This window comes from Erinaceus europaeus, chromosome 1 (assembly GCF_950295315.1).
Source record: "Erinaceus europaeus chromosome 1, mEriEur2.1, whole genome shotgun sequence".
NCBI classification, from domain to species: Eukaryota; Metazoa; Chordata; class Mammalia; order Eulipotyphla; family Erinaceidae; genus Erinaceus; species Erinaceus europaeus.
In genome coordinates this window covers 191,885,777-191,900,793 of record NC_080162.1, presented here as the reverse complement: position 1 = coordinate 191,900,793, position 15,017 = coordinate 191,885,777, and the positions used below count along the sequence as shown (strand labels likewise).

The following is a 15,017-nucleotide window of genomic DNA, read 5'->3' as shown; positions in this document are numbered from 1 at the left end:
GCTTACAAGCAGGGGACTGATCCCAAGGATCTGGAGCTTCAGGCATGAGAGTCTGCTGGCATAACCATTATGCTATCTACCCCCACCCAGTTATTTGCATTGATTGATCTGGAATGGTAAAATGGAGAGCAGTTTCTTCTCACAGGGCTAGTTTTTTTTTATTATTTATTTATTCCCTTTTGTTGCCCTTATTGTTTTATTGTTGTAGTTATTATTGTTGTTGTTGGATAGGACAGAGAGAAATGGAGAGAGGAGGGGAAGACAGAGAAGAGGAGAGAAAGATAGACACCTGCAGACCTGCTTCACCGCCTGTGAAGCGACTCCCCTGCAGATGGGGAGCCGGGGTTCGAACCGGGATCCTTATGCCGGTCCTTGTGCTTTGCGCCACCTGCGCTTAACCCGCTGCACTACAGCCCGACTCCCATGGGCTAGTTTTTTTTTGATGCCCACATGTAAGAAGTCTATTTGAAAGTAATAGGGTACAAATCCTCCACTGAACTGAACAGACAGAAAGGAAATATTCTGAGTTGGCAAGAAATACAAGCGACAGCCACATTCAATTCTTAAAAAGGAATTTTTGTTCCTTCTTGTTTTGGTCTGCCATAAGGGCTAACACTTGGGAATTCAGGCTAGCTGTAACATGATCCAACTTGTCTCCAAGAAGACTAGCCTTCTCTGGGGTAGCTGGGTACAGACTATCCTGCTCCATATGTTCCCTTCAAATGACACTCTGGCCATCTGCTCTCTAGTGGGCTGCTTCTGTTTCCTGCTCCTCTGTCTTTGAACACAAGACAAGTGGTGTACTTAATAGTATTCCTGCTTCTTCATTATTTTACATTTGAAATAATGACTATCTTTAATGGGTTGATGTCCAGTATGCATGGTGATCGTTTCTAAATAGGCACTTAATATCAGCCTAAGATACTCCAGTAGAATTTCATTAATAGGGTTTCAAATTTACATAAAGTACATTAACTTTTAATTTTTTAAAATATTTATTTATTTATTCCCTTTTGTTGCCCTTGTTTTACTGTTGTAGTTATTATTGTTGTTATTGATGTCATTGTTGTTGGATAGGACAGAGAGAAATGGAAAGAGGAGGGGAAGACAGAGGGGGAGAGAAAGATAGACACCTGCAGACCTGCTTCACCACCTGTGAAGTGACTCCCCTGAAAATGTATATGTCAGGATGGGGAGATTATATAATGGGTATGCAAAGAGACTTTAGTGGCTGAGGTTCCAGCATCCCAGGTTTGATCCCTAACACCACTGTATGCCAGAGATGAGTGGAACTCTTGTAAAAATAAATACATGTATATGTCAAACATTCATCATTAGGGGCTAGGTGGTGTCGCATCTGGTTGAGTACACAGATTACAGTGAGCAAGGACCCGGGTTCGAGCTCCCAATCCCCACCTGCAGGTAGAAAGCTTTGCAAGTGGTGAAGCTGTCTCTCTGTCTCTTTCCTTGTCTATCACCTCCTACCTTCTCAATTTCTGTTATCTCTAGCCAATAAATAAATAAATAAATAAATAAAGATAGTTAAAAAAATTCACCATTAAAGAAATCAAGTGTGGTAGCAATACCTTGCAGTAAGCTTTCATGTTACCTTTTGTCCTTCCACGCACAATCTCATGCTCTAACAGTCCAAATATCTCCATTTAATAAATGCTTAAAGTGAAATTTAAATAGGCTAATACCTTGAACCCAGCACTACCACCAAATTGCTTTGTCAATTATTTTTCTACCATTAAAAAAAAAAAAAATCAACAACAAGCTAGCAGAATGGATCGTGTGTGGTCCAGGAGGTGGCGCAGCAAGCATGAGGTCCTGGGTTCAATCCCCAGAGTGAAGTCTGATTCCTTCTCTCTCTCCTCCTACACTCTCATTAATAAATAAATATAATCTTAAAAAAAGAAACTATCTTGTTAGTTCTCATTTCAGCAATATCTCAAACTAAGACATTTACCAATCACTTTTATGTACTTTCCTTGAAATTCACGTAAATTGTTACTTTATAAACCAGTTTCCTTGAAAAAAAAAAAAACCTACACACTTAAAATAGCCATTGATCATCTGCTTTTTAACAAATCAGATTTCACTTTTGAAGCTATTTTAGTCCAACCTAAAAAATGTTATCCCCTATAATTTTCAGTGCTAAAGTGAACATTAATTACAAAGTATGATTGTCTTAAAGATTTTCCAGCCTATTCGTTCTTTTTTAAAAAAATTTTTATACTTATTTATTCCCTTTTGTTGCCCTTGTTGTTTTATTGTTGTAGTTATTATTGTTGTTATTGATGTCCTTGTTGGATAGGACAGAGAGAAATGGAGAGAGGAGGGGAAGACAGAGAGGGGGAGAGAAAGACAGACACCTGCAGACCTGCTTCACCGCTTGTGAAGCGACTCCCCTGCAGGTGGGGAGCCGGGGGCTTGAACCCGGATCCTTATGCCGGTCCTTGTGCTTCACGCTATATGCGCTTAACCCACTGTGCTACCACCCGACTCTCCCCCCCCCCCAGCCTATTAATTCTTAAGTGACCAGTAGTTCATTTTAAGGACTAGCTAGGCACACAATTAGAAGAGTGAGAAAAGAAAATAGGCAAACCAGAACTACAATGATACCTGGACTTCACTTAAAATTACATTGTCAAAAATTGTGTAGCAGCCTGGAGAGATAGCACAAGGGTCAGGCAAAAATCTTTTCATGCCCGAGGCAAGTAAGGTATCAGGTTCAATCTCCAGCACCATTACAAGCCAGAGATGAGCAGTTCTCTGGTAAAATAAATAAATAAGTAAATAACAAAATTAAGTTCTATAAACCTTTTTCTCATATTTGATGTTAGTAAAGTCGAAGCGGACCCGTGTATTTATACTCCTCTGCCATTTAACTTTTAGAAGCACAACACTATGACAATAATATATGAGAAACTCTTTTTAAGAAGAGAGACAGCATAATAGTTATGCAAAAGACTTCATGCCTGAAACTCTGAGGTCTCAGGTTCAATCCCCAGCATCACCATAAACCAGAGCTGAGCAATACTCTGGTCTATCTTTACCTTTCTCTTTCTCTTTCAAAAATAAAATATTTTTATCCCCACCTGCAGGGGAATCGCTTCACAAGCAGTGAAGCAGGTCTGTGGGTGTCTATCCTCTCCCCATCTCGGTCTTCCCTTCCTCTCTCCATTTCTCTCTGTCTTATCCAACAACTATGACATCAAGAACAACAACAATAATAACTACAACAATAAAACAACAAGGGAAACAAAAGGGAATAAATAAATATTAAAAAATTAAAAAAATAAAATATTTTAAAGGTATAGCCTATGTGTGTATGTATATATAAACATCTAAACTACCATAGGATAAAAGTTGCTAGAAAGTCAATGATCAAGTAAAGATACTGTGAAACTTTCTTTTCCATTTTCCCTTCATTCCTCTCATCAGAAATGCTAAAACAGAAAGAATACTTGGAGGTACTTTCATACATGTATTCTAGAGCAATGTTTTCTATGCTTCAAATTATTCAAACTGTTTAATCAAATATTTACTACTTAGGCCTCGTAATCTTCGGTGGCACACCCACTACTTCACTTCTGCCATACATTCTATCTACTCAACTAACTACACAAAAGAAAGTAAGATATTATCTCCTAATATCTTCTGACAGCATAAGCATTACTGTCACCCCTTGATAATGTTTAGAAGAAGTACTGTATACAATTGACCAAGAGATATACTGGATATACATCAACTAAAGGACAATTATTCTCCCTATGACAACTTTTATTAGAATCATCAAACAAGTAAATCATCAAACAAGTAAAACTTAGGGTTAACTTTAGGCCACATTAAAACTCTCGGTCTATTTCCTTCCTAACTTGAGATCAGACTCCACAAACCTGATAGTGGGTTGGATACAACAATGGTGCTCAACACTTTTTTTTTTTTATCGAGAGATAAAGACTACAAAAGCTGGATAAAGGCAAGAGACTGGCTCACTTAATGATGACCTTTTGGGTCCATACCAAGCCACCCATCATCTGGTGCCCCAGTCAGGAAATCTTTGGGTTTCCCCACAGACGATATGGGCCAAGACCTCTAGTAGATCCTTCTCTCCATCATCATGGGTCACTTCCATCAGGAACATCATCATAAAACCTCCTGTGGGCCTCTCAAGGACCTTACCTTCACTTTCAAGTAGCAATAGTAGAGACAGCTCTACTCTCTGAAGGGAGGCTGGGTCAGCCTACTCTGCCGCTCCAGGAAGACAGGACCTGAAGTGAGTGCAGCCGAGAATATTCCCAGCTGTGACCATGGACTGTGAGTTCAGACTGATAGGGAGATTACACAGGCTCCCATGCTAAATGTGAATATATATACATAGGCCCTTGATCAAACAGTAAACAGTTAATGGTATTTATAGACTTTCTTCCAGTATGGGAGCTACTCATTGCTCCAATCCAGCTTTCTAGTTCTATTCTCAACTGTGACACCACCTTCCCAGAAAATATTTTAAAATCTACCTGCATGTTAGCTATCAAGCTTAAGGAAAAAAAATTAAAATCATGGGCCCTTTGGAACATATCTAAAACAAATTTTCTTGCTTCTTTCCACCCCAAGATCCCTAATTTCATCTGCTCTATTCCTGCTTTTTGGTTCCTGTTTATTAAACACTTTGTCCTGCTTTATATATTACTGCCTTTCAGCCACCACGTTGCAGATGCTAAGATAATTCCATCCTGACCTCTCTGGGCAGACAACCTCACCAATGTGTCATAGAACTTTACCTTTACAGAGCCCTACCCTACTAGAGAAAGATAAAAACAGGCTGGGGATACGGATCGACCTGTCAATGTCCATGGCCAGCGGAGAAGCAATTACAGAAGCCAGAACACCTTCTTCCTGCACCCTTAAAACAATTTTGGTCCATACTTCCAGAGGGGGAGAAATGTTAGGGGAAGATGACTAGAGGGCTCTGAGCTCCAATTTCACCAGAGACCCAGAGAGAGAGAAGAAAAACTGAAAGACACTCAGAAGTAGTAACAGGTGTAGGTATGACTTAGAAAGGAAGAGAAGGCAGGGACATAAGAAAAAATGGGTGGCAGAGCCAAGATGGAGGCTTGGAGACAACACCTGGTGTGAGCTCTGCAACCACCAGGTTCTAGACGCTACCATGATGCCAAACAACTTCCTTGGGCAGACGACCCCACCATGTGTTCTGGGGCCTTGACTCCCCAGAGCCCTGCCCCACTAGGGAAAGAGAGAGACAGGATGGGAGTATGGATTGACCCTTCAACACTCATGTTCAGCAGGGAAGCAATTACAGAAGCCAGACCTTCCACCTTCTGCACCCCATAATGACCTTGGGTCCATACACCCAGAGCGATAAAGAATAGGAAAGCTATCAGGGGAGGGGCTGGGATGTGGAGTTCTAGTGGTGGGAACTGTGTGGAACTATACCCCTCCTATCCTCTTATCTTGTCTATATTTCCACTTTATAAATAAAAATTAAAAATGTATTAAAATGGGCATATATATATATATATAGATAGATAGCCACAGAAATAATAGCCAACTCATATCTGAGACTGTTGTTTTTGCCGGGCTATGTTGTTTTCGCCAGGCTGGCTTCACGGGCGGGTAACAGACGACCAGGGACTCATGGCTGGGTTGTATGCAGTATCTCTTTATTCATGCAGGACACAGCGCAATCTGAGCAGAGCTAAGCTAAACTCAAGTTACCCTAAAACTCACAATGTTGTCTTTATATATACTTGCCAAGTAGGGTGGAAACAGGATGTGACATAGAGAGGGTGGAGAGAAAAGTGACTGGTGAAAATCAGAGCGTGACAAGGAGAGGATCAGGGTGTGACAAGGAGAGGGGGTGGAGCTGGCGAGAATTCTATCACTGAACCACTAATGCCCTGGAGGGAGGGTGGTGCTTGATAACAGCCGTTATATAAATAGAATGAAGTGGTTATGTAAATAGAATAGTGTTAAGCAGGGGGGATTTAAACCAAATGAAACAGAAGGGGTCTCATGCATACTAACAATTACCCCTTTCTTTTTAACTAATGGCCATAGTATTCGGAGTGTGGGGTGAACAGAAACCTATATCGTACAGGCATTTTCAAAAGAACTGGCATAAGACATGGACAATAAAATAGGCGAGCAGCATGAGACCTTGGGTGAACCACTGCAGTTTCCAGTGGAGGGAATGGGGACACAGAACTCTGGTGATGGGAACAGTGTGGAATTATCCCATAATTTAATAAATATTAAATCTAATAAAAAATTAAAATAAAAAGAATGGACCTTCTCTGTGGCTATACAATTCCTCTGTGGGGGATATATCCCAAGGAACCAAACACACCCATCTCCAAAGATGTGTATAGTTCATAACAGCACAGTTCGTAATAGCCAAAATCTGGAAGCAACCTAGGTGCTCAACAACAGCTGAGTGACTGAGAAAGTTGTGGTAACTAGACACAATGGAATACTAGTCAGCTATTAAGAGTGAGGAATTTGGTGTATTGCACCAAACTAAAAAGCTCTGTTGGGAAAGGAGAGTTGGGGGGGGGGCAGGGGGCTATCATTTCTTTGTGCATGGTGGTGGAGGGGGGACCTCGGCTGAGCATGAGAGTTTTGCAGAAAGTGGAAATTTTACACATGTAAGAACGATGGTATATACTGCAAACCATTAATCCCCTCCAATAATAAAAAAAAAAAAGAAATTGTGGGGTTTTTATTCTTGGTGCCTTAAGCTCACTAAGGAGAGATACTGCTCTCTCTCTTTCTCTTTTGCCTTTGGAGGCTTGGTGCTGGCAATATGAATCCACTGCTCCTGGTGCCCCCCCTTTTTTTCTTTTTCTTTTCCATTTTATTGAAGGAGAGAGAGAGAGAGAGAGAGAGAGAGAGAGAGGGAGAAAGTTAGACGCCTGCAAACCTGTCTCACTGCTCATGAATCATCCCCCGCAGGTGGGGAGCCAGAGGCTCAAACCTGGATCCTTGTGTGGGTGCTTGCACTTTGTACTATGTGCACTTAACTGTGTTTGTCATTACCCTGTCCACAGGGATAGATGCTTCTTGATATAGACTCACAGGATGACAATCAATCCCCAGATTTATCAGTTCAGATTGAGAATATAGTAACGAGGTTTCAACAGGCTTATGCTTGCTCTCTAGAAGGATGAATCTTTGTGAACTTTTACAATTCAAAGACTATTGTGTTGTTTGCATAGTAAAGATAATTAGACTGACAGAACAATCCCAGAAATTGAAATCTCAAGCTCTTTATAAGTGTTTTGCAGTGAATTATTTGTCCGTGAAGTTAGGGTTGTTTTCATCTAAGATATTCAAATAAATCATAGGCTTCTTTTATCTGTCTTTGCCCCAGACCCTTCAATGTTCAAAGATAAATTAATTAATGACAATTACAATAAAGATGATCAGAAGAGACTTATCCAGTGTTAAGATACCATACCAAATCTTTCTTATCCTACTTAATCAAAGGATTTACCAAGAATTTACATCTAAAAGAATGAAAGGATATAAATATGATTACTAATCAGCAATGCTTTCTTTCTTCCTTCCCTTCTTTCTTTCTTTCTCATTCCTTCTAATATTTCACTGTATTTCAGATGACTAGCTGGTAGGCTAGAAGGGCAAAGATAGATGTACATTAAAACATACTAAGAAACTAGTGTCAATCAACTAACTCTCTATTACCCCGAATTGGTTTGGCCTCTAACTGGCAATTAAATTATCCAATCATGTATCTTGTTGTTTCTCTGGAATTTCAATTTCCCAAATGATATTATTTGTTTAATAATTTTACAACCCTGAACCTCTGTTATTCTTAGATGTTCCTTTATCAGCTACATGGCATGTAATGGTTACAAAGATTCAGTGCTTCACTATTGATTTTTTGACTATATATAGACAACCCAGCCCAGAGTCCTGTGATGTGTCAGACGTGAAGTTTCACTGTTCAACAATATTCTCCCTGTCAATCTTGGTAGATTGTAAATGTTTGGGAATTTACAGTTGATGACATCATGACTAATGATCTAATGTTATGTCTACAGAAGCTGTCATTGTACTCAGAGAAAAAGGCAAGTACTAATCACAAAGAAAGCACGTTATTTGTTTTAGCTGCAACATTTCTGTCAGCATCTTTATTTACTACAGCTCCAGGTGTTCATCTGAAAATTGGTACTAAATGTTTCAGAAGATGTGTACACAATTAACCATTGGGATCAGTTGAATAAGGATCTCATTCTGAAAATGTCGCAATTCCTAGACAGAAATCTAGACCAATGGTTCCTGTACTTTTGACATATTTAAGCAATCTTGGACCCATCTATTTCATAATTTAAAACATGTTTTTCAGGGAAATATATTCTTTTTAAATACACACTAGTGAATGAAAACACATATATTTATCTAGAGGTTGCTCTTAGGATTACTCAGTTCTCTCAAAAAAAGAAAAAAAAAGTTAACTGAAACATCTATCCAAGTTTGGAAGCAACCCAGATGCCCAAGTGCACATGAAGGGGTAAGAAAGTTGTGGTATATATAACAATGGGAAACTACTTAGCTACTCAAAACGATGCAGTCATCTCCTTTGCTTTATATTGAATGGAACTTGAAGGAATCATATTAAATGAGATAAGCCAAAAAGAGGACAAACACCAGATGATCTTACTTACATGTGGAACTTAAGAAACAAGGACAAAAAAAGAAAAGATAACACAAAACTTGGATTGGGTACGATATATGCACCAAAGCAAAGACTTCTGGGGAAGGAGGGGAAAGGAGGGGGTGGAGAGGGTATCTCAATCCTAACACAACTTGGTGGAAAAGGAACTATTTAGGTAATAGTCTTTTACAGATGCCTGTCATGGGGAGAAGAGAAATTGTATCCATGTGTCAACATTAATGCTCCAATAAAATCATAAAAATATAGCTAAATCCACCAAGTTATAAGGTTAAGTAGGAGCAGCTGCATGTTTGAAAACTAGCTTAAACAGATAAATAAATCAATCACTACTTTCAAAAGTTTATGTCCTGAGCCATAGCTCACCTGCAGAATGTGATTGATTTGTCATGTACACCACATACGCATCGCAGGTTCAATCCCAGCCTGACCACACTGGAGGAAGGTTGTAGCTTTTCCTCTCACTCTTGCCTCTGTGCCATTCTTTGTTCCTATTGAAAGTATAATGAAACTGTCTCTTGTCTTGTTCTCTTTCTATCTGAAAAAGTCCACTTATGTTGTTTTCGATGGGCTGGCTTCACAGGCAGGTAACAGACGACCAGGGACTCATGGTTGAGCTGTACGCAGTATCTCTTTATTCATGCAGGATGCAGCACAATCTAAGCCAAGCTAAGCTAAACTAAAATCTACAAACAATCTTGTCCTTATAAATATACTAGCCCAGTAGGGTGGGAACAGGATGTGACGCAGAGAAGGTGGAGAGAAAAGTGACTGGTGAAAATCAGAGTGCGACAAGGAGAGGGGGCGGAGCAAAAACATATCATGAACCAGTGGGGATTGAACCAATGCCCTGCAGTGGTTATGTAAATAGAATACAGTGTTAAGCAGGGGGTATTAAACTAATGAAACAGAAGGGGTTTTTAGAAGCATACCAACAATTCCCCCTTTCTTTTTAACTAATGGCCATAGTATCAGGATTGTGGGATGAACAGAAACCTATATCATACAGGCGTTTTCAAAAGAACTGGTTTTTCATAGACTGACCCTGAGTAGTTCACAGACTTTACACACTGTTGCCCTGGGCATTAGATAAAAGGAAAGGGGGAGACGCTGGGAAATTGTGCAGATGTATTCACATCTGCCATGTTTTCCCCTCAGGCTACTAGTTCCCGTGAGAGTTGGGACATTCTGGGAGTGCCTGTTCCGCCATGTTATGCCCTCAGGGCATTGTCTATATCCCCGCGATATTTGGAGTGCTTTGGTTACTCCTCCCCCCTCCCATTCTCATGAGAGTTATCATCCTATCCTGGAGTGCTATGGTTACTCCTCCCCCTTCCCATTCTCGTGAAAGCTGCTCCTATAAAAGCCCTTCGTTTTCCGCACCTCGCTCTCTTGCCAGCGCTTCACTCTGGTGGTCAGACGCAGGAAAGGTTACTGCGTGAGGCGGCCATTTTCGCTACCTCCGTGTGGCCCAACCTGCTTCTCTAGCACCCAACTCTGAGGTGCCAGCACAAATAAAGATTTATGTTTCCTCTTCGCTCCGGACCCCCTCTCTCTCATCTCCGCGGCCCGCACACAACAACACACTTAGAGCATTCAGGTCCCAGTGATCGGAGAAAAAAAAGTTTATGTCCCAAATATATATATATATATATATTTCACCAGAGCACTGAGTAGTTTTGGTTTATGGTGGTGCAGGGGATTGAACCAGGGATTTCAGAGCATCAGGCATGAAATTCTCTTTGCATAACCATTATGCTATCTACCCCCACCCCCAAGTAGATTTCTTTTTTTTCTTTTTTTAAAATATTTTTTGTATCTTTATTTATTTATTGGATAGAGACAGCCAGAAATTGAGAAGGAAGAAAGTGATAGGAAGGAAGAGAGACAGAAACACCTGCAGCCCTGCTTCACCACTGGAAAGCTTTTCCCCTGAAGGTGGGGACGGGGGCTTGAACCAGGGTCCTTGCACACTGTAAATGTGCATTTAACCAGGTGGGCCATCACCCAGCCCCTACCCAAATATATATATTTTTATTTTATTTATTTATTCCCTTTTGTTGCCCTTGTTGTTTTATTGTTGTAGTTATTATTGTTGTTGTTGTCGTTGTTGGATAGGACAGAGAGAAATGGAGAGAGGAGGGGAAGACAGAGAGGAGGAGAGAAAGATAGACACCTGCAGACCTGCTTCACCGCTTGTGAAGCGATTCCCCTGCAGGTGGGGAGCCGGGGTTCGAACCGGGATCCTTACGCCGGTCCTTGTGCTTTGTGCCACCTGCGCTTAACCCGCTGCGCTACAGCCCGACTCCCCCCAAATATTTTTTTTTAATTGTAACTCTGTATAGGAAAAAAATTCACCCACCAGCACCCCTAAACATTCATTACCTTTCATAATAAAGATGTAAAAAGTCAGGGAGTTGGGCAGTAGCACAGCTGATTAAGTGCACATTACACAAAGCGCAAGGACTGGAGTGAGGATCCCAGTTCGAACCCCTGTCTCCCTACCTACAAGGGAGTCGCCTCATAAGTGGTGAAGCAGATCTGTAGGTGTCTTTCTCTCCCCCTCTCTGTCTTCCCCATCTCTCTCAGTCCTAGCCAACAACAACGACATAATCAACAACAATAATAATAACCACAACAATGATAAAAAACAAGTGCAACAAAAGGGAAAAAAATAGTCTCTGGAAGCAATGGATTCATGGTGCAGATATTGAATGAACCCCAGCAATAACCCTGGAGGAAAAAAAATTTTAAAGATAAAATACTTTACCTCTTTATTCCCTACTCTTTGCATGGCATCCCCTAGGTGGAAATAAAATCGTCCATCATCAGTGCCAGGATCTCCAGATTCTATTCCTTCCTGTGGAAATAACAGTGTTTATTTTTTATGATGTAGTTAAATACCATATTTAGCCCACAGATTTACTAAATCCTTATATACCATATAAAAATCCCAGAGTCAGAAAATCCATCTAATTATTAAAGTTTCACAATGACATTACTGGTCAACATTTACTAAACATGACCAAAAGGAGCTAAAAGAACTAAATTTAATAATACAGAAGTCATGAGTTAACAATGTAGTAGCCCATAAAAGTCACTATGTCGCTTTGGAAATGATCCCTGGGAATAGTCATACTTCATCGTCGCAAATAATTTCTCGTCTGGGTACTTATCACATTAATCTTGCTCTCCAAATCTCATCGTATGTCATATATGGGTTTTATTCTTGAATCAAAATATTTAGTCGTCTACATCAGTAAGACTGGAAATGAGAAGTATTAGTGAGTATGTGGAGGGAAAAAATAATCAGCACACTGTTAAGGGGAATGTCAACTAATGTAACCTCTATAGAAAGCAGTGTAGAGTGTCTTTAAAAATTTTTTGCACCCGGCAGGGGGGAGGGGCGGTGGTGCACTGGGTTAAGCGCACATAGTACAAGCACAAGGACCCACACAAGGATCCCAGTTTGAGCCCCCAGATCCCCACCTGCAGGGGGATCATTTCACAAGTGGTAAAGCAGTCTGTAGGTATCTACCTTTCTCTCTCCCTATTTTCACCTCCCCTCAGTTTTTCTCTGTCCTATCCAATAAAATGGAAAAAATGGCCACAGGAGCAGTAGTTTCATAGTGCAGGCATCAAGGCCCAGTGATAATCCTGGAGGCAGAAAATAAAAAACATTCGTACCCCACAAAGAATTTTGGTCCATACCCCCAGAAGGATAAAGAAAATAGGGAAGTTTCCAATGGAAGGGATGGGACACAAAACTCTGGTGGTGGGGAACTGTATAAAGTCATACCTCTGTTATCTTACAACCTTATTAATCATTACTAAATCACTAATAAATAAATAAATATGGAAATCTCTTATGATCCAACAATAGCACTCCTACGCATGTACCCAAAGGAAATGAAAACTCTAATATGAAAGGATATGCATCCCTTTGGTCAGAGTTGCACTATTTATAACAGCCAAAATTTGGAAGCAACACAAATATCCAGTGACAGGTGATTAGATTTAAAAAAAAAAAGTGAAGCATACATTCAATAGAATACCCTGAAATTATAAAAATATGATACTGTATCATTTGAGATGTAACTGGAGGTGATTATACTAAGAAAAGAGTAAGAAGTTAAGCTAACTATATATGTGGAATATAGTTGACTAAAACAAGTAAATATTCAAAAGAAACAGTACTGAATGATTCTCATTGACTGTGAAAACGAGGCTGGTTATCAGAGGGAAGGTCAGGGAGGTTGGAGCATAGGAACTTTGGAGACAAGTATGCAGAGTTGTACGTGCACATGTGTAGACGTGAAATATAAGCCTAAAATACTAAAAAGAAAAGGGCTATATTTAGTTGCTCATCAGATGTTTAAAATGTTATAGACACAAGTGCAAACAATTTTTTTTCACTTAAAACAAATACATTCTCATTGCTGATGAAATCTTTCCCAAAACATTTAATAGGATTAAAGACGATGGAAATTTTTGAAAATGCAGTTAGTTTAGAATAAATAAATAGCAGGAAACCAGGACATTGCCCTCACTATGAACTAGCAAAGGTAGGGACTGCCCCACTCTCAGAAGGGAGGCTGGGTGATCCTCTGCTACTTGAAAAAGACTGGTACTAGAATATTCCCAGCTGTGGCCATGGACTGTGAGCTCAGACCGACAGGAACCTGAAGATTATACAGGCTCCTGTGCTAAATATGAATATACCTGGGTCATGTGTCAGACTGATGTGGTAAACAGTTAACTCTATTTTATATATTGTTTTTCAAGATTGGGAGCCACTCTCTGCTCTAACCAGGCTTTCAAATTCTATTTTCTACTCTGACACCATCCTCCCAAGACAATAGTCTTAGTCAACCTCCATGTTAGCTATCAAGTTCAAACAAAGATTACTAAAGTTCTGAGTGCCTTGGAAGATACCGCAAATAGATACCCTACCATCTTTCTATCCTAAGGTTCCTATTCTCATCTGCTCTATTGCTACTTTATGGTTCCTTTTTATTAAACATTTTGTCCTGCTTTATATTTTACTGCCTTTCAGTCATCAGGTTGCAGATACTACTATGATTCCATCCTGACTTCCCTAGGCAGACGACCTCACCACTGTGTCCCAGAATCTCACTTCTCCAGAGTCCTCCCCACTAGGGAAAGATAGAAACAGGCTGGGGATATGGATCAACCTGCCAACGCCCTTTGTCCAATGAAGAAGCAATTATAGAAGCCAGACCTTCCACCTTTAGCACCCCAGAAAGAACTTTGGTCCATACTCCCAGAGGGGGAAAATGTTAGGGCAAGATGGTCAAAGGGCACTGAACTCCAATTCCAGTGGGTCTTGAAATGTTTATCACCAAGAATATTTGTTTTTATATCATCGCTGAAAGGGGAGAGAATTTAGAAAATACTTTGAGAATTTAAAAATCTTTGCTTACCTGAGAGGAAATAAGAAAAGGGAAGGACATTTAGAAATAATAATAACAGAGTTGTTGCATTGCACCAAAGTAAAAGACTCTGGGGTGGGTGGGAGGGTTCAGGTCCTGGAACATGATGGCAGAGAACCTAGTGGGGGTTGTACTGTTATGCGGAAAACTGGGAAATGTTATGCATGGACAAACTACTGTATTTACTGCTGACTGTAAAATATTACCCCCCCCCCAAAAAAAAAATTCCCCAGCCTGGGGAGATAGCCAAACAGTAGCACACTGGACTTGCTTGCAAGAAATCTCAGATTAAAAAAGAAGAAGAAGAAATCTCAGGTTTGATCCTGGACACCCCTAACAGCCAGAGCTGAGCTGTGTTTTGGTAACAACAAACAACAATAAAAAAGAGAACCACGAGGAGGTGGGGGTGGGGGTGGTGAGTCTCACACCATATCCAATGGTTGTGAAATATCCCTAAATCTTAAAATTTTGTAAAACTCTATGAAATGGCTAATAAAAATGAAAAATAAAACAAGAAAAAAACAAACAAAAATCCCCAGGTATTCAATCATCACACTAATATATCAGCTGTGATGTATATATTCTAGTATTTAAATTCAAATGAACTAGAATTAAGATAAAAATACTCAGTTCCCCAAAGACCAGTGTTGCTACTGACTACCATATTAGAGAGTCTAAGTGATGAACATTTATTTTCATTGTGATAGGAAGTTCTGTTGGACATTCTGAACTACATCAAATGAGATTCTTGTATATTGATAAGGATTCAACTATATATGTGAGAAGAAACTGATAGTCCATTTCAATCTGAATCTTTCTGGATGCCAAGCTTTCTGGCATTT

At 40.0% G+C, this 15,017-nt stretch overlaps 1 protein-coding gene across 1 annotated transcript in view; it reads right to left on the bottom strand.

Moving 5' to 3' along the window:
- Positions 1-15,017, bottom strand: part of ASPH (aspartate beta-hydroxylase) — a 103,842-nt gene that overhangs the window by 42,200 nt on the left and 46,625 nt on the right. Inside the window, exon 8 of the mRNA XM_060202355.1 lies at positions 11,493-11,582. Coding sequence (XP_060058338.1) covers positions 11,493-11,582 — 90 coding nt within the window. The remainder of the gene's footprint in view (positions 1-11,492; positions 11,583-15,017) is intronic.